At 49.1% G+C, this 26,179-nt stretch overlaps 2 protein-coding genes across 5 annotated transcripts; one reads left to right on the top strand and one right to left on the bottom strand.

Annotated features, from left to right (window-relative positions):
- Nucleotides 1-910: 910 nt before the first annotated feature.
- On the bottom strand, nt 911-13,396 carry TP53 (tumor protein p53). 3 transcript variants are annotated; one of them, XM_073797769.1, is made up of 11 exons: nt 13,257-13,396; nt 5,245-5,346; nt 5,086-5,107; nt 4,739-4,996; nt 4,116-4,302; nt 3,923-4,035; nt 3,583-3,692; nt 3,104-3,240; nt 2,943-3,016; nt 2,410-2,516; nt 911-1,933 (listed from the first exon to the last, which is right to left on the bottom strand). In XM_073797769.1, the coding sequence occupies exons 2-11, from the start codon at nt 5,316-5,318 to the stop codon at nt 1,834-1,836; spliced, it is 1,182 nt and encodes a 393-aa protein (XP_073653870.1). In that variant the 5' UTR covers nt 5,319-5,346; nt 13,257-13,396; the 3' UTR covers nt 911-1,833. The 3 variants fall into 3 exon arrangements, with proteins under 3 accessions (XP_073653870.1, XP_073653869.1, XP_033704460.1); XM_073797768.1 differs by having other exon boundaries at nt 13,225-13,361; XM_033848569.2 differs by having other exon boundaries at nt 911-1,848; nt 13,225-13,361.
- On the top strand, nt 13,350-26,099 carry WRAP53 (WD repeat containing antisense to TP53). 2 transcript variants are annotated; one of them, XM_073797767.1, is made up of 11 exons: nt 13,350-13,479; nt 14,046-14,942; nt 15,093-15,191; nt 15,676-15,787; nt 23,762-23,850; nt 24,040-24,130; nt 24,240-24,372; nt 24,920-25,128; nt 25,336-25,439; nt 25,586-25,715; nt 25,836-26,099. In XM_073797767.1, exons 2-11 carry the CDS (start codon nt 14,539-14,541, stop codon nt 25,845-25,847), a joined length of 1,383 nt encoding a protein of 460 aa, XP_073653868.1. In that variant the 5' UTR covers nt 13,350-13,479; nt 14,046-14,538; the 3' UTR covers nt 25,848-26,099. The 2 variants fall into 2 exon arrangements, with proteins under 2 accessions (XP_073653868.1, XP_004310657.2); XM_004310609.4 differs by having other exon boundaries at nt 25,586-25,720.
- The last annotated feature ends 80 nt before the right edge of the window (nt 26,100-26,179 follow it).

Genomic DNA, 26,179 nt, shown 5'->3' with positions numbered 1-26,179 from the left:
GCTGTCTGGGATCCTCGGGGTAAGCCAAGGGACTCCCACAGGCACTTTAAGCCAGGTTGAGAGGACAGTGGCCCCAGAAGCCCCTTTGGATCTTACTCCCCTCTCTGCCCCCAGGGTGGCAGGATGAGCCACGTCCCCACTGTCTGGCCATCCCTCCGAGCACTGGCTCAGGCTGCAGCGGGTGATGGGGAGAGCTCGCCCCCAGCCCTCCTCCTTGGGAGCTGGCAGCACTAAGGGACAGAATGGTTGGGGAGAGTGCTGGGTTCCCCAGGCTCGACTCTCCTCCCTACCCCAAGAAGCCCTTTGAAAGGTTTTCCTGGCAGAGTTTAAAGCTTCAATTCATTCAGCTGGCTGGCATGAGGCCCGGATGAGGGGATGCTGGGAAGGTCCCAGTCCCACATCCCAGCCCTCACCTTAGTCGCCCCCACTTCCTGGGGACCCCGGCTGGCAGGCCTCCCCCTGCTCTCCTCATCCATTAGCACCCGCCCTCCTTCCCCTTGGGCACCCAGGTATCCTGCCCCTTTCCCGTGGAGCAGATGGCCACCCCAGAGGCTCAGGCTTGCTAAATCAGACATTTAAATCCCATAATCCTTGGTGAGAGGCTGAGAGGGGGCAGAAGCCCAATCCTAGAAGCAGGAGCAGAAGACCTTGTGCCAGCCTTGGCAGGAGAGGAGAGGGGGACAGTTGGTTCCCGAGTTATGAATGGAGTCACCCCTTCCCTTATTGTCATGCAGCCTGCGGACTGACCCAGTCACCAGGCTTTGTTCTCCTCCCGGAACCCGGGCGCTGGGCCCCCCAAACATGCTCCCTGAAGACTCAGGTGGCTGCCTCCCAAATGCACCCCCTTCTTCACCCCTGCACTGTGGGCCCCAGGCACCCTGCGCTGGCACCGATCTCTCAGACACACAGGTGGTAGCAAAGTTTTATTGTAAAATAAGAAATCAATATAAAAATGGGATATAAAAAGGGAAGAGGAGGGGTGCGGGTGACAAATGCAGATGTGCCCTGCAGAGTACAAAAGAAATCTGCCTGAGCATTTGAGGGAAATAAAACAGATCTCGGTAGATACACCAGGGATGGAATCCTCCAGGACGTGGGACAGGGTGAGATTTCCCCTTGGGTGCTGAGGTTCACCAAGAGGTTAGATAGGATTTGGCGGGGCCAGGAGCGAAGGGACTTGGAAATTCCTTCCCCTTGCCCAGCCGTCCAGTCATAGCAACTATCAAATCATCCACCAAGGGGGACACAGAACCAGCACCCACAAAGGCACTAAGTCCCAGACATCATGTAATAAAAAGATGGTTTGGGGGTCAGACATACGTTATTTCATTAACCCTCACAACAAACTCCGTGAGGTAGGTATGATTATCAGCATTTCGTAAATGTGGACAATCAAGTTCGGAGAAACTCAACAACTTAAGATCGCTTCCATGGCTAGTACGGTAGAGAACCGGACTTCCAACCCAGTGTATGGCTGGTTATAAAATGTTCCTCACATGCAGGAACGTTTTCCTACCTCTCTCAAATGCTCCCCACAGTGAATACCTTAAAAGCTAAGCTGGAAGGCCCCAGCTACCTCCCCCAAAAACCATGAGTGCAGGCCAACCTCTTTAGCAGAGCCCCAGGCCAAGCAAACGGAAGAATTCCAGGGTGTTTCCAAGGCACACCTGCACCAAGCAGAGGTTTAAGCCCCTGAGACCCAAAAAACGGCAGGGAAGGGGGGAACGAGGGTAGGGGTGTCAATAGAGGACAGGAAGCAGAAGATGTCAGTCTGAATCAGGCCCTTCTCTCTTGAACATCAGTTTTTTATGGCGGGAGGGAGACGGCCCCTTCTTAGACTTCAGGTGGCTGTGAGGAGAGAGGGGGAGGGGAGATGACATCATCTGACTGAGAAGCTCTGGGCCCCTCTTCCTGGACCTGGGCTTTGAAGGGCCTGAGGTGGGAGCAAGGAGAACTTAAGTTAAAATGGTCACCACCAATGGCAGACATGCTGACTGAGCACCTTGGGGTACTTGTGGGTATTAACCTCTCAGTCTTCCCTTATCCCATTTGACAAATGAGGAAACTGAGCCTGGGAAGGGAAGTAACAAGGCCACAAAGGACTCCTCAGTACTTTGCAGGGCGGAGGATCTGACCCCAAACTCTGACACTGTGTCCTATACTCCCACAGTTATCAGTCCCCTATTTGAGACCCTAGCTCTGAGGGTCTAGGGGTTGTTAGAAATGGCAAAGAAATATCCATGCCCCTGGACCCCCGGAGGCAGGAAAGTAGAGGAAGACTAAAGAATGTTTGGGCAGGGCTGGGACCCAATGGCAGGGTTCCAGCCTTTTACCTTGAAGGCAGGATTAGAATGGAATCCCATGGTTTTCCAACACAGGAAGGCAGGGGAGGGGACCCGGGTCACTCACCTAGAGTGAGCCCTGCTTTCCCCTGGCTCCTTTCCAGCCTGAGCATCCTTCAGCTCCAAGGCCTCATTCAGCTCTCGGAACATCTCAAAGCGTTCACGCCCACGGATCTGTGGCAGGGAAGGAAGGGGATAAAGAAGTATTAGGCAAAATCATAGAAACCGTTTTTATGCTTTCTTTAACAATTTTCTTTTTGGAAGAGGCTTCTTTAAAACGTGTGTTAAGTACAAGCTGGCGTTTGAAGTCAGGCACAACCAGGAGCCATTGTCTCAAGGCACCACTGCCCCCTGATGGCAAATGTCCTAAATACAGGCAAAGCAGTCAAGAAGAAAATAGCATTTGGAGTGCTAGACTTGAAACTTAAATCTGTCAACCCAATAATATTAACTACAAGAGTCAATGCCATGGACGGGGAAAGGATGTCTAGAGAAACTGGGCTTAACCTCACATCTGCTACATTTATATTTTTTCTTCCCTTATCCAACCTCCACTGAGTGGTGGCAAGAGCCTGCATCTCTCTCTCCCAGACTTGGTACCTGAAGAGTGAAATATTCTCCATCCAGTGGTTTCTTCTTTTGTGGTGGAGAGGAGCTGGTGCTGGTAGGCAGTGCTGGAATACAGGCAAGGAAAGGCGAGAAAAGAGTGAATCTTGGGCAGCACTGCACCCTCTCTGCCTCCTCTTGTCCTGCCTGCTTACCTCGCTTAGCGCTCCCAGTGGGCAGCTCAGGGCAAGACTGCCCCTTCTTGCGGAAATTTTCTTCCTCTGTGCGGCGGTCTCTCCCAGGACAGGCACAAACACGCACCTCAAAGCTGTTCCGTCCCAGCAGATTACCACTACCCAGGTAAGAAGAGGGAAGCAAAAGGCAGTAAGGAGGGTGGGCCCCGCCTCCCTGTTCTCCTGTATACCAGGCCCCACCTACTCCCAACCACCCCCATCCTACATGGATCCTAAGGTCCAGCTCCAGGAAGATTGAGAAGCCACAGGCTAGAGAGATCCCAAAGCCGGAGAAAAGAGAACTGGGAGGGAGCAGCAGAGGAAGTCTACCAAGGGGATGCAGTGAGGGAAAGATGGCTGGTAGCACGGAAGAAAGTGGTGAAGGGCAGAGCCCAGGGGACAGAGAGAGGCAGAGCTTAGGGAGGAGCATGCCAGCGTGGAGGGCGGCGTGTTGTCCCTACTTCGAGTCTTCCAGTGTGATGATGGTGAGGATGGGCCGCCGGTTCATGCCTCCCATGCAGGAGCTGTTACACATGAAGTTGTAGTGGATGGTGGTACAGTCAGAGCCAACCTGGGAGAGAGCACAGGCCCCAGGTGAGGCTATGCAGCCCCGGGGAAGCTGTTAGCCTTTGTGAGCCTCTGTCTCCTCAGCTGTGGAAAGGGGATAACCCATCTGCTCTGCACACCTCACCGGGTTGTGGGAGATCAAGGAAGGAGAAAGCCCTCCATCTCCCACCTGGATGGTCACTGACAAACCCCTCTGACCCCCTTCCCCCAGAGACCCCAGTGGCCAAACCAGACCTCGGGTGGCTCGTAGGGCACCACCACGCTGTGTCGAAAAGTGTGTCTGTCGTCCAAATACTCAGCACGTAAATTCCCTTCCACCCGGATGAGATGCTGAGGAGGGGCCAGACCTGAGAGCAATCATGGAGGAATTAGGGGTTTGGGGGCTCCGGGCACCAGCCTTGCCCATCCACAGCCCCCTGCTGCTCACCGTCGCTATAGTCAGAGCAGCGCTCATGGTGGGGACAGCGCCTCACAACCTCCGTCATGTACTCTGACTTCTTATAGATGGCCATGGCGCGGACCCGGGTGCCGGGCGGGGGTGGTGAGCTGACCAACAGCTGCACCGGGCAGGTCTTGGCCAGCTGGCAAAACAGCTTGTTGAGGGGAGGGGAATACTGGAGGAGAAGGAAGAATGAATGGAAGGTCAGGACACAAGTACCTAGGGGTCAAATGAACAAACACTGCATAAGTACCGACTAGAAGCCATGTCCTGTGGGGGGAGGGTAGCTAGAGATGGCACGGTCGGGCTCCTACATCCCAGAAGCTTACTTACAAAAGCCAAAGAATGAATGAGAGTGAAGAAAAAAGAAAAGAATGGCCTCACGACAGATGCTGAGAATGTGATGGGAAGGATGAAAATCCAAGGTCAAGGGGGGAAATGCAACTTTGGGACTGGGGTCAAAGGTCATAGACTAACTAGGTAAAATGTAAAAAGACTGACAAAAAGCCAAAGGCTGAAGTGGAACCCTAGAGTTCCGTACAGAGAAACCCCGGGGCACAGGGGCCACACATCGAATTGTACAGGGAAGCCAGACCCTCAGGGCCACTTACCGTGCAGGTTACAGACTTGGCTGTTCCGGAATGCAGGAAACCTAGACGGAACCCGTAGCTGCCAGGGTAGGTCTTCTGGGAAGGGACAAAGGACGACAGGGGCCAGGAGGTGGCTGGTGCTGGGGCGGCTGGGGTGGGGGCAGCTGGCGCAGGGGGCTCCGGCATTTGGGGGGCTTCATCTGGACGTTCATCCAGCCAGTTTGCGACGTCTTCTGGGGACAGCAGCAGGTCATCCACGGCTGGGGAGAGCTCAGAGGACTGTGGACGGGAGAGACAAGAGTCAGAAGGCCAGGTTCTCAGCCCCCAGCCCTGCAGCCCCTGGGCCCTTCTCGCAGCCCAGCCCTTACCAGAAGGTTGTTTTCAGGAAGCCTGTAAGACAAGAGCAGAAAGTCAGTACTGGTTTTTGCTTCTCACAGGTCTCTACTTAGGGGACTGGGGACTCGGGTGGGGCAGGGTTATTAGAGGCTCAGCAGTGAACCTGCCCCTCCCTCCAGACCTCCACTTACAGTTTCCACAAGTCTGAAAACGTCTCCTGACTCAGAGGGGGCTCCACGCCGAGTTCTGCCTGCAACTCCTCCATTACAGCTCCCTGGGAGGCAGTGTGGCCACTGGGGGGAGAAAGGCGAGGATCCAGTGTGAGACATACCCAGCCCAGGGTCACCTCGCCCTGTGCGCAGACCACGCCAGGGTGTTGAGGATCTGCTACGGGGGCAGGACCCCCCCCCACCGACTCCTCACTACGCAGAGAGGGACTTCCAACCCTCCCACCACTGAATCCAGAAGCCTTCCTCAGTGTCTACCTATTTCTGCTCTCCTTTGTGGTAATAAGGTTGAAACAACTCTCAGCCAACTCCCTCCATCTGGGGGAAGATACCTCCCTTGACCCGCCCATTCCCCACCTGCTCCCTTGGGATGGCTCCTCACCCCCGGCTTACAAATCCCTCAGGACCCAGGACCTGCCCACCTCTTTGACCTCATCTCCTAGTACCCTCTCCTTTCTCTGGTGCTTGAGCTCCACTGGCTGCCCTGGTGCCAGAAAGGCTGAGGACCGCTGCTCTACTGGAATATAAACTTCGGCAGGGCAGGGAAGTTGTCTTGTTCACCAGTTATCAGCATAATGCCTTGAACCTGGTTGGGCTCAATAACTGGGGTGAATAAGTGAATCGACGTACCCGGGCCATGAGCGGTTTACGAGCGGTCGAGGGAACAAAGGGGACAGAGCGGTGGCTGCAGTCCGGGCCACCGCCCTGCCGCCATCGTCTCGTCTCTCAGGCCAGCTTTCAAATGGTTTCATCATGCCCTCTTTCTTTCCTTTTTGTTCCCAGTTCATTTCCCCATATATTTATTCTCGGATTAGTGATTTTGGAACAGGTGTTCCTCTCTTTAGAAATACCTGTGCCATGACCGCAGAGTACTCAGATTTCTTTTTGGCATTTGGTGGTATATGATGGGGAAAGTGACGAGTTGTATGACAGGAGAGGTACAAGGTGAACCTTAGAGTAAGTAAGACTTTATGCATAGTTCTTTTTTTTCTCATGTGTGAATTCTTTTTTTTTTTCACACACACACACCGTATTTTATTTTTACAAGAGATAAACAGACTGACACCAAGCATTCTAAATGCATCACCATAACGAAAGCAACAATGATTGCAATTACCAAACACGAAACACACTCACACTATGTCATGATATTGACATTCAGTCCAGGGATCCTCCACTGTAACAGCTCCTTTACTTTGCAGTGAAAATTGATTTGTGTATTTTTTGCCTCTGAGTCCTTGTGGGATTTTTTTTTTTTTATTCAAACAGAAAGTCACAAAAATTATAATCATCCTCACCAGTTCACTCAGTCCCATGTAATTAATTTTTTTTATCTTGATCTTTTGTTAGCACCATGCCCTCTTTCTTGATGCCAAATTTGTCATCAGCTTTGCTCAGAAACATGCCACTGAAAAAGTCCCTGTTCAGTACATTTTTCCTGCTGTCTCAATGGCACTGACAAACACCTCCCGCACCACGCCCAAGCAAGCGGCTCTTTTCTAATCTCCCTTAAGGTTCACCTGCACCTTTATGTTGATACAGAACCTGCTTTCCTGTGTATTTAGAGTGTGAAAAAATCCTTTCACGTGGGTTACCTTATCTGTCCCGATAACCACACTTGCCTCTTGACAGGTGAGAAAGTCTCACAGAGGTTAAGTGACCAGCCGACAACACACACAGGTGAGTGAATGAGCTTTTATGAAAAATGACTGTTCGAAGGTCTAGAATTAAGAGGCTTACTTCATTACAGACTAACCTGCAGAGCTCTCATTTGTAATCAGTTAAGTCTGAAGGTGCAGATTTTAGCGATGAAAGTCCGCCAACTGAGAGGTTGGCAAAAGGGCCTCTTATCATAGCTCCCAAAGCTGATGGGGGATGGACCATGAACGTACATGGAGGAAGGCCAGAGGGGACAGCAGCGGGACCCCAAACATCTGCCTTGGGGAGAAGGACTAGGGTTCCCCCTAGATCGATGATCAAAATAACTTTGAGACTTTTATGGAAGGGAGGCTCGTGTCAACAGAGATGGGGCTCAGAAGCCCTTGGTTTGATGTTGTACTGTCACTTAAATTTGCTGCATGACCTCACTTATCTTAAAGCTCCCATGGCAAACGTGGCAGAGCCTGGGCTCTGGAGGCAGACAGGCTGGGCCTGCACCCCAAGCTCACCATCTAATAGCTGTGTAACTTTGGGAGGCTGCTTAACCTCTCTGTGCCTAGCATCCTTTGCTCTAAAATAGGGCCCCACTTGTTATAGGAAATATAAAGAGTTGAGAAAAGCACCTAGCACTTAGTCAGAGCTCAATAGATGCTTCTCTTTATATGATTATCCCAATTTTATTTGTTCTCTATTATTGTTGGAAAGTGAGAGCTTTGTGATTGCGAGGGGGTGGGGCTTTTGTGGTCCTGCCTGCATTCATGCTAGTTCCCCTCCTTCAGACAACTCTGTTTAGTAAACATGCCAGGAGGGGCTGTCCTGGGATGGTGGGCCAAGGTCTCAGTCCCACTGCGGGGAGACAGCCCCATGGACATAGGAGGTCTCCCTCTCTCAGACCTCGGCAACAACTGAATTCTCAATGTTTCTTTCTGTAGGAAACCTCTTCAGAGTAGGTACTTCCCATGGGTATGAGCATCAGGGTGTCATGATGGTTGTGCGGAGGCAGAACATTTACACTGGCAGCCCTGGTGGGAAGGCAATAAACTCAGCTGGGACCCAAAGGAGGGGCAGGCCTGATCGCCATCATAGCAACGGCCTATCATAACAATGGTGGCTGTTTATATAGACCTTATCTGGATCCACTGCTTTCAGGGGCTAATCTCATTAATCCTCTCAAAAAGCCAGTAAGGTAGGTGCTATCATCAGAAGAGAGGAACTGAGGTTAAAGGAATTACCCAGGCTCAGAAAGCTCCCAGGCGGCAGGGCCAGGGATTTGAACCTGGGCTGTCTGAAGCCACACCCAAGCTCTAAATAATTATGCTCCTCTGGCTCCACCCAGAGTCTGATGTAAAAAAAATTTTTGGCTGAAAGCTATGTGATTGGGAAAATAAAAAAAAAAAAATTTGATTCTGGGAAGAAATAAGGCAGCATCTGGTAAAACTGAAAACACATACATTTTACTACTCCACAAAACCACTTCTAGGTGGACGTCCTAGAAAAGTGGTTGCAGGGGGCGACAGAAGGAGTCTTGCACAAAAATATTCATGTCGTTGTTCCTAATGGCAGGTGACAAGAAACAACCTTACTGTCCATCAATAGGAAATAGGTAAATGAAACGTGGTGTATTCATTACAGTGGTTTAGGGAAATGAATTATCTGTATATGTAATCCAATACAGCTCACAAACATGCTGGGTGAAAATACAATTTGCAAGAAAAAAGCAAAACACAGTAATTTGGTTCATGGAATTTAAAAATATAAGATGAGGGACTTCCCTGGTGGTCCAGCGGTTAGGATTCCGGGCTTCCACTAGAGGGGGCACAGGTTTGATCCCTGGTCGGGGAACTAAGATCCAGCATGCTGCGTGGCAGCACAGGGGGAACAAAACAAAACAACATATATATACATATATATAGAAATATGAATACATATAATGACTATCGCTTATAAACATGTGTATGTAAAAGTATGAAACACAGGCAAGAAGAATAAAAATTCACAAAATCTATGATAGTGATGGTCTCAGGGAGAGGGGGATGTATGCTTAGGGTCCTGAGGGTAGAGTCAAAGGAGGTTTTAGCTTTATTAACAAAGAAAAATTTAAAAAGATGGTATCCATACATTACTTGTGTAATTAAAATATGGACAAAAATAAGACAGAATGTTAAGTGTTAAAATTATTTGGTGGGGATATGTGTTATGTTACTTTTGTACCTGTATTTTTCCAAAATAAAAAATATCTAAAAAAGAAAAATAAATAGAAATCATGGAAAATTTTAACCATATAAAAAGGTAAACAGAAAAATGTCCCAAGTACCCATCACACAGCTTCAAGAATAATCAACATTCTGCCTTTTTTGTCTCATCTATACCTCTAGCCACTCCCCACAACCCCACAAATGTTTTTGAGGTAAAACGTACAAAGGTTGAAATGGCATCATACTATTTTGATCACAAAACTTGACAAATTTTGATACAGCTCTGTAACCCACCCCTACCAAGACAAAGATGTTGTGTTCTCTGAAAGTTTTATGTTCAGGGCTATTAACCATGTCAAATTAACTGTTGTGTATGGTGTGAGGTAGAGGGCAAAATCCATTTTTCTGCTTCAGTTGTTTCAGCACTGTTTGTTGAAAGACTTTCCTTTCCCAACTGATTCACTTTGGTGCCTTTGTAGAAAATCATTTACCATATTTATGTCTTTTCCCATACTCTATTCATTGGTTGTTGTCCTACTGTAGCTTTACAGTAATCTTGATATCGGGTATCTTAAGACCTCCAACTTTGTACCACTGTTTCATTTCGGAATCAGCTTGTCAATTTCTACAAACAATGTTTTAAGTCATTGAGTTAAATCATTCTGAAGAGTACAGACACCTTAACACCAATAAGTGTTCTAATCCATGAATACGGTATCTCTCCGTTATTTAAATCTTCCTAAATTCTCTCAGCAGTATTTTGCAGTTTTCAATATGGAGCTCTTGTCCATCTTTTGTTAAATCTATCCCTGAGTATGCCATGTTTTTGACTTTGGATTCAAGGTTGCTATTATATAAAAATACAATGTATGTATATTGCCTTTGAAACTTGTAACTTTGCTACAATCACTTATTAGTCCGCATAGTGTGAAAATGAATTTTCTATTAGGACTTCTTGTGTACACAATCATACCATCTGTGAATAAAGCAATTTAATTTCTTCTTTTCCAATTGTTATGTTTCTTTCTCTTGCCTGGTTAAGACCTCTAATTTACAATGCTGAAGAGGCCAGAGTCAAATCCTTATCTTAGAGGAAAAGCATTCACTCTAGTCTGTCACTATTAGGTATGTTGTTAATGGTAACTTGATTGGGGGTGCACTGTATCAGACTGAGGAAGTTTCCTCTGCTAGTTTGCTGGGAGGTTGGTTTTTCTTTTAAAATCACAAACAGGTGTTGCATACTGTCAACAGCTTTTTATGCATCTATTGAAGTTGATCATAGGATTTTTACCCTTTAATCTGTTAATGTGGCAAATTACACTGATTGATTTTTTGAATGTTAAATCAATGTTGCAGTCCAGGGATAAACTCTACTTGGGGACGATATATTTATCATTTTTATATATTACTAGGCGTGATTTGCTAAAGTTTGTCAGGTTTTTGCATATATATGCTGACAGCATTACGCTGGCCTCATAAAATGAGTTGGGCAATGTTACTTCCTCTATATTCTGAAAGAGTTTATGTGAGATTGGTTTTGTTTCTTCCTCAAGTATGTGAAGTGAAGAACAAAGGATAGGAAATACCACTGAGACAGCAGATTTAAACCCAAATGTAACAATAATTGCATTAAATGTAAATGGACCAAGCGCTCCAATTAAAGCAATTCAGTGGGGAAAGGAAGGCTATTTCAACAAGTGGAGCTAGAACAACTGGATATCCATTAAGAAAAAATAAAACAGAACCTTGACCTCACATCATGAAAAAATTCTTAATTATCAGTTAATTAATTATGGCTCACAGACCTAAATGTAAAACCTAAAGTTAGAAGGTTCTAGAAGAAAATATATGAGAAACTATAAGAGAATATCTTCATGACCTTGGGCTAAGATTTCCTAAACAGGTCACAGCAACCACTTAAAAGAAAAAAGAATCTTCTGCTCCTCTTAAGAGCTGTTAAACAAACAAGCAAGCAACAGGTCAGGAGAAAATACACGTATCTGACAAAAGATACACTCTTGCTATCCAGAATGTACAAATAACTTCAACACCTCAACAACACAAAAAGCAAATACACCAATTTTAAAAATGGGGAAAAGACTCATCGTTTAATGCTCAGATGTACCCATTCTCTCTTCACATGTAACACAGAAATGGCCAATAAGCACATGCAAACTGTTGAACATAGTTAACAGAGAACTGCAAAATGAAACCGCAATGATGTGCCACATTAGAGAGACTGACAAACCAAATCCTAAGACAGGATATATCCTGCTGGTGGGCGTGTAAAATGGTACAACCACTTTGAATAATTAAAACTTTTTAATAGAATTAAAAAAATATATAGATCTACTCCTCACTCTAGGACCCAACAATTCCACTCCTAAGGATTTATCCAAGAAACATAAAAACATGACTACAAAAGTAATTGTACAAGAATGCTGATAGCAGCTTTATTCAAAATAATCTCAAATGGGAAACAACTGAAAGGCCATCAAAAGAATGCATAAACAATCGATGGTTTATTCATTCAGAGGAATATATTAAAATAAAAAGGAGCAAAATACGGATACACTGATACATGCAATAAAATGGGTGAATTTCACAGATATAAGAAGTTCTCCAACAGGCAAAAATAATCCACGGTGACACAAATCAAAATAAAGGTAGGGGGTCAAAGATAGGGAAGAAGCAAGAGAAACTTGTATTTTGATAGGCGGCGGGTGTAAATGCTACCCCCAATTTAGAAAAAAGCACGCAAGTACAGCGCACTGTGTCTGGTTCGTAGCAGGTGCGTGGTAGGCGACCGCGCCCTAAACGATGAAAATGCGGGAAAAATGGTTACGGGTCGGACTTCGCGCGGGGTTCGCCGCCTCCCGCAGGCCAGAACTAGCCGGGACTGGAGAGTTGCATATTAGACCTCGGGCCCCGCCCCTCTCCAAGCCCCGCCCCTTCCGCTTCAAGACGTTCACTCTGCGTCCGAAATGGGAATGTCTCAGCCCAAAGCCGAAAACAGAAGAAATTGTTCCTCCGCCACAAACAAACGACCCATCGTTACACTCTTTTATCGTTTAATGCTCAGATGTACCCATTCTCGAAAATACCCAGGGTCTGCCCTCAGACACTTAAAGCAAAAAAACAAACCATCCCACGCAATGGTAGCGTCCGCCTGGTTAGCAGTCGACCGGGGTGGAGCACACCATTCAAAGAGGGGGGGAGGGATTGAGGTTTGCATGAAAACGAATACCTCTTCCTTTCCAAAAGCTGTAGCTAAGTAGTCCAGGAGGGGGGGAAAAAAAAAAAGTAAAGGGGGTTATCAGCCTCCCTCCGCAAGCAATAGGAACTAGTCTAAAAGACCTTTTCTCTTTCTACTTCCCTCACATAGGGTGAATAGTGGTCTGTTCCGAAAAAAGAAACCGGAAATGCTCCTGCAAGTGGCAGAAATGTAAATGTAGAGTCAAACAATAACAGGACTCCCGGGCCTCTCAGGCTGGGTTAGGTCTGCCGGGCTTCGGGGGCAAATCTCTCATTTAGCACGTCCCACTTCCACGACTGACAGTCTTTAACCGGATTTTCTCCTTCTAGCGGAGCCACGGGCCATTTGGAAAGAGCACTCCAGGAAGGACAAAGATCCGGAAGTTATGGGACCTTAGCAGCTTGGCCTTCCCGGATCACCCCGAATAACCACTTCGGAATGGAGCCCGAGGTTCCACTGGGATGCCATACGCTCTAAAATCCCGAGCCACGAATCCCCAAAGTTCCGAGATCCGAAAGTCTCAGACCTTGATGCTTTGTGCGTCTTATTTCGGAATCCCCCACACCCTGGGATGGGGTGGTAATGGTTGGAAGAACCCCTTAGGCCGGCTAAAGTTTCCCCAAAGCCCCACTCCCCCGCCCAAGTGTTCAGCTTGGAGTTCGGTTGGTCATCCCCATCATCTACACTCGGGCTTCCCAACATTGCATTCCTCTGTTGGTGCCGCTAGCCAAGCTTGCATTCCCCCCCAAAATCGCTAAATCCCCAGTGCCCCGCCCCCAGCCCCCTCTATTCCCACGAGCTGAAAATACACGGAGCCGAGAGCCCGTGACTCACAGAGGACACATGAGGCTCAGTCAAGAGCTTACCCGAAGCTCAGGGGAGCGTGTCACCGTCCTGGGATGCACGCTCCGAGGCTGGACGCCAGGTGACCCCGGACCCCAGCTACTACCTGCGGCCAGGATGGTAGCTCTGGACTTTTGAAGAGCTCAAAACTTTTAGCGCCAGTCCGGAGCACGTGGGAGGGGAAAATCCCAATCCCAGCAACCCTCGCGAGGCTCCTGGCACAAAGCTGGACAGTCGCCATGACAAGTAAGGGCAAGCAATTCCCCTGCGGGCGGAGGCGATGGGAACTGAGATTAGGAGAGGAGGTGCGGGGAGAGTCAGGATTCTAGCAGTATTGGTACTGTAGCTACTGAGAATCTGGGGTGGGGAAGTTCGACGAGCCAGAGCAGTGAGGGCACAATTGGTGGAAACCATTTTGGTAGAATTCTGCCACTGTGTCAAATATGAAGGTGAAAGGAAGAAAGCCTTTGCACTTGTCGTTCCCTCTGCCTGGAAAACTCCTCTTCCTAAATAGCTGGATAGTTTGTACTCAACAGCTAAATGTCACAGCCCCTATCACTTTCTGAAATGATTTGTTCCTTGCCTTGAATACACAGCAACCTAAGCCTTAGGAGGGCAGAGACCTTGTCTACTATCTTATTCATTGTTGTATTTCCCAGTGCCTAGTACAGTACTGGGTAGCAAGTAAGAGTTCAGTAATAAATATTTATTGAATGAATGAAAAGAGACGGAGGTCTGAAGAATTTAGCGAACGAGATGCAAAAGAGGCTTAAAACCTGTAAAATCAAACATAGCGCTATCGCCCTCTGCAGGTGGGGGAGAGGAGTAGATGCTTTAAGAATGATCGTGGAAGACCGCAGGGGGAGCTCAGGCACTTCTCGCCGAGGCAGAAGCCTTTGGACTACAACTCCCAGCAGCCACTAGGAGCCCCAGGGCTTGATGGGAACATAACCCGTGACCTGTTACGTCCCTGCCCTGTCCCTCCGTGGGTCGCCCGCGAAGTCTGATCCGGGATGCGGAGGTCCAATGGAAAGGTGTGCCCAAATCCCGCGAGAAGAGGTGGCTCGTAGCGACCGAGCAGGCTGAAGAGCGCCGTGCTTTCTAACGTTGCTGTTCCGCGGTTCTCCTGGCCTTCTGCCCCCTCCCGGGGGAAGAAGGAAGGCACTGGTGGGTTTCTCCAGTTCTGCATCCCGATCCGTGCGAACTTTGAAGCGGTCTTGGCCGTTCCGCGGGCCCGGCAGCTGGTAGCCGGCGGGAAGAGAACTGCTTGGCCGCGGCCAATGTCTGCCGCGCTTCCTCTGCAGTATGAAGACACCGGAGGCGCCACTGTTAGCTCCGGACTGCTTTCCTTCAGACCGGGCCCCAGCTCCAGCCCCTCTCTCTCCTCAGGCTTCCCCGATGGATAAAAATACGGACCCTGAACTGATGCCACCGACACCCGATGGCGATGATCCGCCCCGGGTGTCCCCAGATCCCATGGCTGTCTCAGCTGTGTCCCAGGAGCTGGAGGAGGGGGACCCAGCTTCTCTCTCCATTCCCCTGGAAACAGGGTTTGGTATTCCTAGTGAGTTGAGCCCTCGAGTCGAAGAGCAAGAACTTTCTGAAAATGTGAGCCTTCCTGCAGAAGAAACGAACAGGCCAGAGTTGGGGCCCGGAGAAGACGTGGAAGGTGTGTCTGAGGAACCCGCTCCAGAGGATGAGGGATACACGTAAGTGGTGATAGCAGGTGGCTCAGGAATCTGTGGAGATTGGAAGTGTGAGATATATCTTATCCGCCAGTCCTCAGCCCCACTTCTCCAGGCCCATTTCCACTTTGCTTTGGTGAACCCAGGTTTGTTGTTCCCCCATCTTCCTTCCAGCGTCTGGAGCTACAGCTTCTCCCAGGTACCTCGGTTTCTCAGCGGTTCCTGGTCAGAGTTCAGCACCCAACCTGAGAACTTCTTGAAAGGCTGTAAGTGGTAAGTAAGCATAATGGGGCAGGGAGATAATCACGCTCAGGATTTCCACCTTAAAATACCCCAGTTATCTGGGAGAAGGATCCACCATGGTGGGAGAAGGAGTAAGAATTCCTCTGGATTGAGTTTGAATTTCATTTGTGGGCTTCCCTGGTGGCGCAGTGGTTGAGAGTCCGCCTGCCAATGCAGGGGACACGGGTTCGTGCCCTGGTCCGGGAAGATCCCACATGCCGCGGAGCGGCTGGGCCCCTGAGCCATGGCCGCTGAGCCTGCACGTCCGGAGCCTGTGCTCCGCAGCGGGAGAGGCCACAACAGTGAGAGGCCCCCGTACCACAAAAAAAAAAAAAAAAAAAAAAATTTCATTTGTGATTGTGTGTCTTCCTCAAGGTCTTGGGGGTGCTTACCTATACCAGAGGTCAGCTCAGCCCTAGTGCTACACGTGGAAAATACAGGTCTGTCCAGCTTTCTAACTCTTTCCTACTCCTAGGGCCCCTGATGGTTCCTGCATCTTGACCAATAGTGCTGATAACATCCTGCGGATTTACAACCTGCCCCCAGAGCTGTACAATGAGGGGGAGCAGCTGGAATATGCAGAAATGGTAAGGGTAGGAGCTAACTCTGCCCCTTCATCAGACACTGCGCATTTAATTCCTTCCTGTAGATGGAGAAAGTACAGTCCACATGTTTCCTGTTCACAGGCAGGACATCTCACCATGAGGTTCCACAGGTAGCATTTTCTACCCTGAATTCTGAAGTCATTTAAAGAGGTGTTTGTCCTTCTTTAGTTAAGAATATGTGTTTTCGGGCTTTCTTGGTGGCGCAGTGGTTGAGAGTCCGCCTGCCGATGCAGGGAACACGGGTTCGTGCCCCGGTCCCGAAAGATCCCACATGCCGTGGAGCGGCTGGGCCCGAGAGCCATGGCCGCTTGTCCTCTGTGTCCGAAGCCTGTGCTTCACAACGGGAGAGGCCACAGCACTGAGAGGCCCGCATACCACAAAAAAAAAAAAAAAAAAAAAAAAAAAGAATATGTGTTTTCCATAAAAGACTAGTGGATTTCTCACGGTGGTTTTTTTTTTTTTTTTTTTCTCACGGTGGTTTTTAATTGACTTATAGGTATTTATTGAATGACTACCAGTGTGTCACTTACTGTATTTGGTGTTGGGATAAAGTAATGAATGTGACAGATGAAGAGCTGCTTTGCTTTCTTGTATGGGACATAGACAACAAACGTAGTCCAATAAATAATCAAGTTCATGACAGATTATAATAAATGCTACGAAGGAAATCAACAGAATGAAGAGAGACTAACTAGAGGATGCCGCTTTAGATAAAACGGTCGGTCAGGGAGGGACTCTGAAAAAGAGACATTTGAGCTGAGACCTGAAGGATGATGAGATCAGTCATGTGAAGAGCTGTAGAAAGAGCGTTCCAGGAAGAGGCAAAGATGCTACAAAGACCCAGAGCTGGGGAAGAGCTTTGTGTGTTCAAGGAACAGAAAGAAAGCCAGTGTGCCTGGACCAAGGCCAGTGAGGGGGAAAGCCTGGTGAGGGTGGAGAGGTGGCTAGCAGCCACATCTTGTCAGATCTTGTGGGTAGGGCATTTGGAGTGTTTTTGGGGAAGCCGTGGGAGAGATTTTAAAAGAGAAGAACAAAATAATGGTTAGAGAATAGATTGTGAGTGGGCAAGAGTGGAGACTCATTAGGAGGCATTTGTCATGGTCCAGGCGAGAAATGATGTTGGCTTGTGCTAGGATGATACCAGGTGAGATAGATGTGGGTGGTTTTGAAGTATATTTCACAGGACTTGGAAGTCAATTGGGTGGATGGGGGTACAGTTTACTCAGAGGATATGAAGAGGTATTGGGACAGAAGTCAAGGGTTTTTAGGTACTTTATTTTTTTTATTTTTAAAAAATAACTTTATTATAAATAAATAAATTTATTTATTTATTTATTTATTTATTTTTGGCTGTGTTGGGTCTTCGTTGTTGTGCACGGGCTTTTCTCTAGTTGTGGTGAGCGAGGGCTACTCTTCATTGTGGTGGCTTCTCTTGTTGCGGAGCACAGGCTCTAGGCACACAGGCTTCAGTAGTTGTGGCAAGTGGGCTCAGTAGTTGTGGCTCGCGGGCTCTAGAGCGCAGGCTCAGTAGTTTTGGCTCACGGGCTTAGTTGCTCCGCGGCATGTGGAATCTTCCCAGACCAGGGCTCAAACCCGTGTCTCCTGCACTGGCAGGCGGATTCTTAACCACTGCGCCACCAGGGAAATCTGGGCTTTTAGATACTTTAAATGTGAAATGTAAAGCTAAGGAGAGACTTTGCGAAGGGCGCTAGGGATATACTTTGGAAGCGGGAGAGCATGTCGATGGTATCTTGTGTCTTGAGAACGGAGTCAATCTCAAGAGAGAGGTAGATGAAGAAGAAGGCTCAAGCAGAGCCTGGAACACTCCAGCACATGGAGGTGGGTGCAGGAGAAATTATAAAAGTGGAGGCAAAGAGTCATGTCTCATGCTGTTAAGAGTGAGGGCAAATTTAGAGAATGACCCAAGAAGACATAGTGACCTTGACGAGAGCACTTTCAGAGAAGTGCTGGAGGTAGAAGGTAATTAGGGTAGGAGGAAGAGAGAATTCTTTGGAAGTGTTTTCCTGTGAAAGGGAGCTGAGAAATGGAATGGTGACCGGAGGGAATGTGGGGCTAAAGAAAGGTGAACAAGATGCTTCTGTGAGGTCAGAATTACCCCACAAGAGAGGGAGGAATTGCTGCTGTTGTCGGGGATGGTGACAAAGGCCCTGCGTGGCTGGGTGAAGACAGGATCCAGAGCACATTGAAGGACTAGACTGACAGGCGCAGAACCCTTCCTTGCCGTGGGAAGAAAGGCAGAGGATGCGTTCAGGGGCAGCTGTTTGGTCGTGGGAAGATTTGGGTGTCTCTGTCTCTTGGCTTCTCAGTGAAGCATAAAGGGGATGTTATCAGCTGAAAGCAGAGTGTTGTGGGGAGAGAGCAGAAGGTGTGAGATGATCGGTCCTGGGGAGAAGAAAATCAAAACCACCAAGGAATGCTTGGTGTAGAGTAGCATTGCTATTCTTTGCTCAGTGCCCACTAGAAATTTGTTGTCAACCATGTAAAGTGAGACCAGTTAGCATGGTTGTGCATCTTTCCCCAGTAAGTTGACTGTAGTTTCTTTGTTTGTAAAATGAGGATGATAATAATAGCACCCACCTCATAGAGTTGTGGCGAGGATTAAAAGAATTAGGGTAGGACTTCCCTGGCGGTCCAGTGTTTCAGATTCCATGCTTCCACTGCATGAGGCACGGGTTGGGTCCCTGGTGGGGGAACTAAGATCCTGCATGCTGTGTGGCACAGCCAAAAAAAAAAAAAGAATTAGGGTAAAGTGCTTAAAGTATTGCCTGGCATGTAGTCAGTGTTCAGTACATGCTAGTAGTCCTTGGTGTTAGTTGGATGCAAGCATGGACTAGAAAGAATAGGAGGTCTGGCCGGGGTTTGCCAGGAGAGAAAGACAAGGGGTGTTTCGAGAGTGTCTGCAGGGATACTTTGAGAGTGTCTGCAGGGGTACACCTGTTGTGCTTGACCAGAGTGTAAAGTGGGTAAGAAAATGGATTGTGAATGGGTTTCTGATGAAGCTGAACAATTGTGGTGGAAATGGCAGAGCAAGGGAGCTGGGTGGGTTGGAGATGGTGGTCAGAGACTGTAGTGATGACTCGACTGGGAGTGGGCCCCTGGTGTAGAGCGAGGGCCACGGCCGTGGGTGCTAAGGAAGTCAAGGAATGGCAGAGGCCAGGGTGTTGGGTGTTTTTATTCATTCTTTCATTGATTCATTCATTCAACAAGTTTTCATTGAGCGCATTCTATGTGCCAGGCTTGTTTTTAGCTGCTAGGGGTCAGTCAGGAACAAAACAGACAAAAGTCTGTGTCTTTGTGAAGCTTCTATTCTAGTGTGAGAAACAGGCAATAAAGAAATAACACAGTGAAATATATATCTGACAAGTACCACGGAGAACGATAAAGCAGAGAGGAGGACTGGGGGAATTCATTGCAATTTTAAAAAGGGAGGTTGGGGGCATTCCCTGGCAGTCCAGTGGTTAGGATTTGGTGCTTTCACTGCCATGGCCCCGGGTTCAATCCCTGGTCTGGGAACTAAGATCCTGCAAACCGTGCGGTGCAGCCAAAAATAAAAATAAAAAGGGCGGTCGGAGAAGCCTTCACTATTCAGGTGACATTTGAGCAGAGATCTGAGGGAGTCAGGGAGTGAACCAACGTGATATTTTGGGGAAGAATGTGCTGGGCAGAGAGAACTGCAAGCTCAAAGTCCTGGTGGAAGTGCACGTCACCGAGAGTAACAGTATTTGTGGGGAGCGAGAGACTGAACCAGGAGATGAAAGTCTTAGTGAATGAGGGAGGGAAACAAAAACAGGGAGCTAATGTGATGGCAGGAACTGCAGAGGAGGTGGAGTTTGGAGGGGTGAAAAGATTTGGAAATGACCTTGATGTTTGTACTGAGGAGGGGGGTGAGAATGAAAGACATTTCAGCCTGAGAAAGCCACAGCATCGGGCAGGTCCAGGTGGGTGGACAGGGCATTCCGAGAAGATGCAAGATAAGGGAGTTTGAAGATTCTAGAGTGGGAATTTCAGAGGCCAAGGGGTAAGGATTTGGGGGGCAGGGAGGAGTGTGGGATTGGGGCCGATCAGGGAGTGTGTTGAGCAGCGAGCAGGTGGTGGTGAGACCAGATGGCCCGGAAGCCTGGGACTTCTTTGGTGCCTGAGGTTCGTGGGAGTGCCGGGCCTTGATGGTGAAAGAAGGGTGCGTTCCGGGGACGGTCCTGAACGCCTGCCTAACCTGCATCTCTGTGAGATCGGAGGCTGCAGACATGTGAATTCTGTGTGCAAGCTGTAAGGCACTCCTAGCCCTGGTTCCTGGAACAGAAACCAGTGGTGTCCAGAAACCAGGGCTGGGTGGGCGTGGCACAGCCAGCCTGAAAGAGTTCAGGAGTAGGGGTAGTTAGAGGAGACTGGAAATGTGAGAGGTCAAATATTTATTGTACACATTCACTTGCGAAAAATGAGAATGTTAAAAAGGGAAAAAGGTGGGAATTCCCTGGCGGTCCAGTGGTTACGGTTCGGTGCTCTCATTGCCTAGGGCCCAGGTTCAGTCCCTGGTGAGGGAGCTAAGATCCCACAGGCTGCGTGGTGTGGCTGAAAAAAAAAGGGAAAAAAGGCATTGTTACCTACCACTCTACAAGATTCAGCCCTTTAAGTTTTTCTACATTCTTTCTAAGCTCTGTCCAGGCACTGGAGCTCTCTCTGTGGTTGTAACTCTTTGGTAGATGGTTTTGTACACTGTTTTTTCTTTTAACAATCATATCGTAAATGTTTTTCACGGTGTTCCAGTGTTCATAGTTATGCTTAATGGTGTATGGTATTTCACTGACTGCCTATGATAGTTTTCTTACCTGTTCACCTGTTTTGGACTTTTGGGTTGTTTCCAGGATTTTTATATCATAAATTATTTTTCAGTGAACATCTCCATGTGTTTTGATGGAGATTCTTCAGAGAATCAGAGAAATTTTACAAGTAAGAAACACCCCAGGTCAGAGAGAATCAATATCTCTTTTTTAAGTCTTGTGATACAGATAGTCAATTTGTTTTCGAAAGCTTTTTGTGCTGCTTATTCTTTTTATTATTATTATTATTGCTGTTGGCAATATGAGTGTACCAATTCTATCATAGCCTAAATACCTAAATACTCATTAGGCATTTTCATTTTTAATGTCTGCAAGTTTAGTATGGAAATGGACAAGATTTGTATAGGTGGGGAAATTGGGGTATTTTCGTACATCTGTGTACTGCTTCTTCCCACCATAGTTTCCCAATTCCTCCCCTCCCTTCTCCACCTTTTCACAGAGCTTTCTGGAACTCCTGTTTCTAACTCTCCACTTCTTCGCTGAGTACTCTCTGTACCCCGTGGCTCTTGCCTGAGGCTTTCCCTTTCCTGTACCCTCTCTGGGAGGGACTGTGCATCCTCTGTGCCCCACATATCTCAGGTTGGAGAGGGAGTGTCCTCATTCCTAAATGCTATATCCAGACGATTGCTCTTTCACTTTGTAAAAACTTTTCCTTTGACGCTTATGCTGTCCGATTGTCCCTAACTCACCGAGGACATTGGCATCTCATAGCCTTCCTGTGCACCCCAAGTCCTTCCACCATCTTGGTGACCTCAGGTATCCAAACCAAAAGCCAGGGTCTCCTCCTTTAATCTTCCTTTTCCCTAACCCCCATGTCCAGTTAATTACCAAATCCCATCAAGTTCTTGTGATCTTCCTAATCTATCCACTTTACTTGACTGCCTCTGTTTTAATTCAAGTTGCTATTATTTTGGGCCTTATGTTATTGGAACGGTCTTCTGTTTCCTTTTCCCATTAAAACATTTGACTGCTGATTGTACACTAGGTGTTGGGGAAACAGTGGTGAGCAAGACAGACATGATTCCTGCCTTCTCAGATGGGTACGCTGTAGCGTGGAGGGCACAGAGGGCTCTTGGAACGTGGAGCAGGGCACCTGGCTCAGCTCGAGGGATTGGGGAGGCTTCCCAGTGGAGGAAGTGTCTAAGAGACCCAAAGGATGATTAGGATTCAACCCGGAAGAGTCGCTGGGGGAAGTGAAGGAAGACTATTCCAGACTTGGAGACTAGTGTGCGTGAAAGCGTGCAGTTCAGGAGTGTAGGGAGTTGGCACCTTCTAGGAACTGAGAGTCAGGATGATGGGACGTGGAGCTATTACAAGAGTGAATACAGGGATGAGGGATGAGCCTGGAAAGGTGGGTATGGCGTAGACGCCTGGTAAGGGAAGGCTTCATAGGAGATTGGGTTTTATACCGAGGGTTTTGGGGAGGCACTGCAATGTTTTAAGCAGGAGAGTGATGCTGTACAGGATTCCAGGGGCCTCAGTGTGGCTGCAGGGTGGAGAATGGAGGGGCAGATTGGAGTGTGGGGTGCAGGGAGGCTGGGGGAACGTGTAGAAATGCTAGCAAGAAGGCAGTGGCTTCATGTGGGATTGAAGGCAAGGGGACAGGTTCAGGCGAACCTAGGAGGTGCAATTGGCAAGCTCTGGCCTTGGGTTGGACCAGGAGAGGAAGGGGAGTGAAGGGTAGTAGTAGTCAAGGTGCTCACATTTCAGGCTTGAGAACTGGGTGGGGAGCCCAGGAGGAGCAGCAGGTTCACAGGCTGCAGAGGCTGGGTCTGTTCCAGAGAAACTGAGTTTGAGGACCCCGAGGGATACCCCAGTGGAGCTTTCCACCAGGCAGTCGGATGCAAGGGTTCAGGGTGGAGAAGTGGACCCTGCATTCACGGCTGGGTGACATCACCCAAGGGCCAAAGGGGTGACGTCACCCCGCCAAAGGACTGGTATCCAACTGATGTAAAGATTTCCTTCAAGTCAGTAAGAAAAAAGCAACAACCTAGGAGAAAACTGAGCAAAAACTAGGAAAAGGTGCCCTTAAACACAAAAATGTCTAACTTCACTGGTTAGATATTGAGAAACGCCAGTTTATATCATAATGAAATACCATTTCACAGCCTTCAAATTGAGAAAAATTTGAAAGTCTGACAACACCAAGGGGATGCAGAGCAACAGGCGCTCGTACACGCTGCTGGGGGGAGAGTAAATTTGGATGAGCACTTTGGGAAAAACGTGACATGATCTAGTAGAGCTGGCAGAGCGCAGACTGTAGAACCCCAGTGATTCCCTCTTTAGCAGAAACTGCAGAGAAGCCCTCCCACACGGGTACCAGAATGTTACAGCACACTAGCCAGAAATTGGGAAAACACCAGTGACTGTCAGTGGAGAGGGATGGGTGAGTGGAGCGCTGTACAGCAGGGAAGATGCATGAATTTGAGCTCAGTGTGTCACCGTAATCTCACAGTCGCAGTGGGATGCATACAGCTCGCCACCATTCATATTAAGTTTAACAGCACGCAAGACCATGGTATATATTGGTTTTTTCTCTGTCTGAATGTATTCCTAAAGAAATACACGAGAGTGATAAATTCAGGATGGTGTTTACCTTTGAGGGAGGGTTTCACTGGGAAGAGGTTTTAACCGTTTGGTAAAATATTTTGCTTCTTAAGCTACGTGGAGGACTCACAGGGTTTGCTTGGCTTTGTTTTAATACTTCTTTGCTTGTTTGAACTTTTCAGTAATTTTTTTTAGAGGATCAAATGGCGCCTGGTAGGCACTCGGTAGATATTTGTATCATTGGTTGGTTCTTTGTTTCTGGGTTGGGATATTACTTGTTTCTTCCTCTCTAAGTGTTGAAAAAGCAAAAGGGTAAATCTGCATGGCTTTTGGTGGCCCAAGTCTGATGTTAAAGTCTGAGTTAAACCTTGAACTTTGAGATCAAGATCCTGTTCTTCAGGATCTGCCTTCTGCCTTCTCCTACCTGGTCTGCCTTCTCCTACCTGGTTAAGTGCCCACAGAGCATCTCCCTCTGCCATAAAACTGCTAGATTTCCGAGTGGGCCTCCTTTTCCCGCCAGTGACCCAGGCATCCCCGCATCTCTGTCCAGGCTCCCGTCCTTCGAATGGTGGAAGGCGACACCATCTATGATTACTGCTGGTATTCTCTGATGTCTTCAGCCCAACCAGACACCTCCTAGTAAGTGATGTCTTTCGCCTCCCCTCCCCGCCGCCCCCATTTCAAGGGGACCCTCCACTGAGAGAGTCAGGGGTCTCGGGAGGAGGAAAGCTTGCTGTGCCCTTCAGATGTGAGCTGAGAGGGCCGGTCAGTTGGCTTCCTCCCCTTCCTTTGACAGCACTGGGGCCTCAGTGTCCGTGTCTCTCTCAGCGTGGCCAGCAGCAGCCGGGAGAACCCGATTCACATCTGGGATGCCTTCACTGGAGAGCTCCGGGCTTCCTTTCGCTCCTACAACCACCTGGTAGGGACCTCCCCGCCCAGTCCCAGGGCTCGTCCTGGCCCAGCTCTCCTTCCTTGAGAATGGCTGAGGCTCTTTGCTAGGCCTATTTCCAGCCCTTTCCCACCCCCAGGACGAGCTGACGGCAGCCCACTCGCTCTGCTTCTCCCCGGATGGCTCCCAGCTCTTCTGTGGCTTCAACCGGACCGTGCGTATCTTCTCCACGTCCCGGCCCGGCCGCGACTGTGAGGTCCGAGCCACGTTTGGTAAGCAGTCCACGCCTCTGAGGGAGGAGGAGAGAAAAGGGCCCAGCCACGTGCAGAGGGGCCTTGTGTGAGCCAGGGGGTCACGTGCAGGGTTGAGGCGGGGGTCACATCATCCTCAGTACAGACCTGTGGGGCAGGTTGGGCCCAGTGCGCAGGGAAGAAAACAGACTCAGGGAGGGGACGAAACTTTACTTCTGGGTAAAGAGCTGGTTCGCTTTTGAGCCCCGTGCCCTGTACCTTTTGATCTTCAAAATCTTGGTATCTCCAGGAAACTGGAGGTAAAGCTGATTCCCTTTTCCTATAAGCCTTCTGCTTTCCAGCCCTTCAAGGAAAAACAGGTTTGAGAGGGAAGAAGTGGGGCTTTGCAGGGGATAGAAGGATCTAGGGAGCATCAGAGGTCTTCATCCTGCTTAAAACGAATGGGGTGGGGGAGGCACTGAGTCCAGCACATGGGCTCTGGGACGGGAGACAGAGGTGCACCTCTGATTAGCGTGGTTAATGCCAGGTGCTCTTGCGCTCTCCCCGACTTTGTTCCTTCCCTTTCTAGCAAAAAAGCAGGGCCAGAGCGGCATCATCTCCTGCATAGCCTTCAGTCCAACCCAGCCCCTCTATGCCTGTGGCTCCTACGGGCGCTCCCTGGGTCTGTACACCTGGGACGATGGCTCCCCTCTTGCCTTGCTGGGAGGGCACCAAGGGGGCATCACCCACCTCTGTTTCCACCCCGATGGGAATCGCTTCTTTTCAGGAGCCCGTAAGGTAGGGATCATGTTCTGAGATCCCAAAGCAGGGGGGTAAAAGGCAGGAGTGGGGATGTAGTCTGTGCTGTGTTGGGAGATGGGCATGGGAAAAAAAAAATCAACCCAGCTAAAGGCGTGCTTATAAAACTGGAGGGAAGCAGGCATGTGTTGGGAGTGGGGGAGTGGAGGGTGGAAACGATTCTAGGCTCCTGTTCTTTGTCCTTAGGATGCTGAGCTTCTGTGCTGGGATCTCCGGCAGCCTGGGCGTCCACTGTGGTCCCTGAGTCGTGAAGTGACCACCAATCAGCGCATCTACTTTGATCTGGACCCGTGAGTGACTGTGGGCCCTTCCTGCCCAGGGTCTTGATGCCCCCAGGGATGCCAGAGCCCACCTGTAGGGTCCCAGCCCCTGACCGTGCAGGGTTCCTGCCCCCGGTGATGCCTGCATGCCAGCAAGCCTCTCCTCTCTTCCCCAGGAGCGGGCAGTTCCTAGTGAGCGGCAGCACAAGCGGGGCCGTCTCCGTGTGGGACACCGGTGCGGCTGGGCACGAGGGGAGGCCGGAGCCAGTGCTGAGCTTCCTGCCCCAGAAGGACTGCACCAATGGAGTGAGGTCATAAGTTAATTCTGCAGATTTGGGGGCTTGGGTTGGGGAGAAAGGTAAATCCCTGAGGGAGCAAGCATCCTGGCTCATGGTGCTGACTGGCGCCGCCCATCTCTCCCTACAGCCTGCACCCTAGCCTGCCTCTGCTGGCCACTGGCTCCGGTCAGCGTGTGTTTCCGGAGCCCACGGAGAGTGGGGACGAGGGGGAGGAGGAGGTGGACCTTCCCCTGCTCTCCATGCGCCACGTCCACCTTGAATGTCAGCTTCAGCTCTGGTGGTGTGGGGGCGGCCCGGATACCAGTGTCCCTGATGCTCACCAGGACGAGAAGGGACAGGGAGGGACAGAGGGAGGTGGGCGTGAGTTTATATAAAAAGGTTTTATATGGTATTAGAGTCTTTGTGTCTCTATGGGGAGGCAGATGATGGAGCTGGGGCCGGGAGGGGTACCAGCGGGCTCCCTGGTCCAGC

The sequence above is a fragment of the Tursiops truncatus genome, chromosome 20 (assembly GCF_011762595.2).
Source record: "Tursiops truncatus isolate mTurTru1 chromosome 20, mTurTru1.mat.Y, whole genome shotgun sequence".
Classification (NCBI taxonomy): domain Eukaryota; kingdom Metazoa; phylum Chordata; class Mammalia; order Artiodactyla; family Delphinidae; genus Tursiops; species Tursiops truncatus.
Note: the sequence above shows the minus strand (reverse complement) of the source record. Positions and strands in the feature narration are given on the sequence as shown.